Source organism: Echinops telfairi, unplaced genomic scaffold (genome assembly GCF_000313985.2).
Source record: "Echinops telfairi isolate 266 unplaced genomic scaffold, ASM31398v2 ScPeMD7_7400;HRSCAF=8409, whole genome shotgun sequence".
Lineage (NCBI taxonomy): Eukaryota > Metazoa > Chordata > Mammalia > Afrosoricida > Tenrecidae > Echinops > Echinops telfairi.
In genome coordinates this window covers 36,593,089-36,595,357 of record NW_022111300.1, presented here as the reverse complement: position 1 = coordinate 36,595,357, position 2,269 = coordinate 36,593,089, and the positions used below count along the sequence as shown (strand labels likewise).

General features: G+C 53.6%; 1 protein-coding gene across 1 annotated transcript in view; it reads left to right on the top strand.

The window, feature by feature from the left end:
* MYO5B (myosin VB) overlaps positions 1 to 2,269 on the top strand; it is a 168,043-nt gene that overhangs the window by 55,095 nt on the left and 110,679 nt on the right. The window contains 1 exon segment of the mRNA XM_045296048.1: positions 879 to 1,015. Coding sequence (XP_045151983.1) covers positions 879 to 1,015 — 137 coding nt within the window.

Sequence of the window (2,269 nt, the reverse complement as noted above, 5' to 3'; positions counted from 1 at the left end):
GTGGAGACCCACATAGAGAAAATGAAGAGACTTGGATTCTGAGCTCCAATGGGAAGGATCGGGTGTTGGGGACGGAGGGGGAGTTGAGATGAATATGAAGATGCATCGGGAGCTTGCTTAACTTCTGTGTATCCAATCATACAGCGCCAGGTTAAGAGGAGATAATTCCACCCAGATTTTCCAGGGGGATTTTGGACTGTGTGCCGCTGTTGTCTTACATGTTGACCTCTGAGGCCAGCCTCCTTGATGAGCCCCAATTCTACCATCTTCTCTGTAGCTCAGAGACTGCCCTTCGCTAAGGTTGCCTCTGAACCGAAGACAGCCTGGGCCACTCCTGTCCAGCCATCCCCAGAGGGCTGATGGGAGAGGAAGTAACCTGGGGGGTGGGAGCAGCCTTTGTGTATGTGCCTCCATTGCTCGGGTGTGTGCCCCAACTTCGTGAAAGAGACACCCATGCAAAACGCCTCAGTGCCCAGATGTCTCTGACTTGCCAAGTGAAGTTGTCAGACTAACACGTCCAAGGTTATTAAAATCTGTGATTGATTCTAGGCTGGGTAAATATCGTATCGTATTCATCAGATCCTATTTGTAGAAAGTCTATCCTGAATCCTTCTGTCATTGAACTGCTCATGACTTACCTTGGGGGTGGGGGAGACTGTGTTTTCCCACATGCCAAAATTCTATTAACCTGGCAACACTTTCCATAAGAGTAGTAGAATTTACGCACGAGTCTTCCCCATTGGCCGTGGTGGAGAAAGACTGCTTTTAAGGACCTGGCTTGTGATCCTGCCAGGAATAAAACTGGGGCTGGGGGCAGCACACCGAGGGAGTAGACGTCTTCTGGGGCCGTCACCTGCGTCACCTGTGGGGGATTCAAGGCTGACACTTCTGTCCTTGCCTCCCGCAGCCTGTTCTGAGAACTTCTTCTACACGTCCCAGGGAGGAGACACGTCCATCGAGGGGGTAGATGACGCAGAAGACTTTGAGAAGACCCGCCAAGCCTTCACGCTTCTCGGTAAGCTGCTTCTGGGTGGGGAGACGGGCGCAGAGGGTTGACTTCTGGAACAGGAGAGCTGTCCTTGCCAGCCCTCACGGGAGTGGGGGAATGCCCACTTGGCCACGGTGGATGTTGTCTTACTCTCTCTTTCTCTCTCAGTGGTTAGAGTCCAAAGCTTCCGGGTCAGAGCTTTGTGGACCTGCCTTTAAGGGTTTGAGGGTCACCCTCTCAGATAACTGGAGAGGGTCTGTTTTCACTCCTACGGGCCACTGAAGCCCAAAGAGAAAAACCAAGTGTTGCCACGTGTGCCCGTGCTTGGTGTGGTGGGGGCAGTGTCCCTCTGGCAGAGAGAACATCCCACTGGGACTGGGCACTGGTGTCCTGTGTTGTGGACTCTGGGTGTAGGCAGATGGTCAAAGTCTGAGCTTTGTCGGGTGCAGGTGTTACTTCTGGTAACTCTGCTTCCACTGAGAACTTGGCAGTGGCACTCTTATGACAACCAGATCTCTCTCTCTCCCTCTCCCTCTCATGAAGAGGCAGAAGGGGAGTCGAGCTAGAGAAACAGCCCCCTCCTCTGCCCATTTTGGGGGAGCAGGGCCCCAGGGGATACGGTTAAACTGGGAGAGGCTTTCTTCAACTAAGGAATGGAAGTGGGGAGGTCAGACCGAGGAGAGGGAATGCCGTCTTGCCATTGTCTCCTAGCTGTCACTCTAGCACCCAGCTGGCGGAGGAGACGTGTGTGTCAGCTCCAGCCCCACTCACCCAAAGGGGAGAGCTGAGAGAGGGATAACCCCAGCACCCCTGGCACCCCACCCCCGCGTCTCAGACCTGCTTTGTTCTCCAGAGCTGGGAAGCAGGTGTGGAGGAGCTTTGACATTGAGCAGGGCAGCATTCTGAGAGAGCAGACCGGCTCTGTGGCTGCCCTTGTCTTGCCGGTGTGAGCAGTGGGTGTGAGCTCATCTGGGTACAGGGTAGCATCCTGCAAGCCTTTAAGGAGATCGAGCACCCCGATTCTCAAAGCAAACGACCCCTGGAAGAACCTCTTCCCTTCTCTTGAACAAACATGCCCGTTCTTGGACTCCAGCAAAAGGTCAGCCAACCTTTTCTTAAAGGGCAAGCCGGTCAGTATTTTAGGGCTTGTGGGCCAGGCGATTCTATTACAAGGACTTCACTCAGAAGTGGCCATGGACTCATTAGGCAGTTGGGACTCTCAGCCATCCTGACCAGCTCTGTTTAGACCTATTGTTGTGACTACAGGGCCTTTGTCTTTTT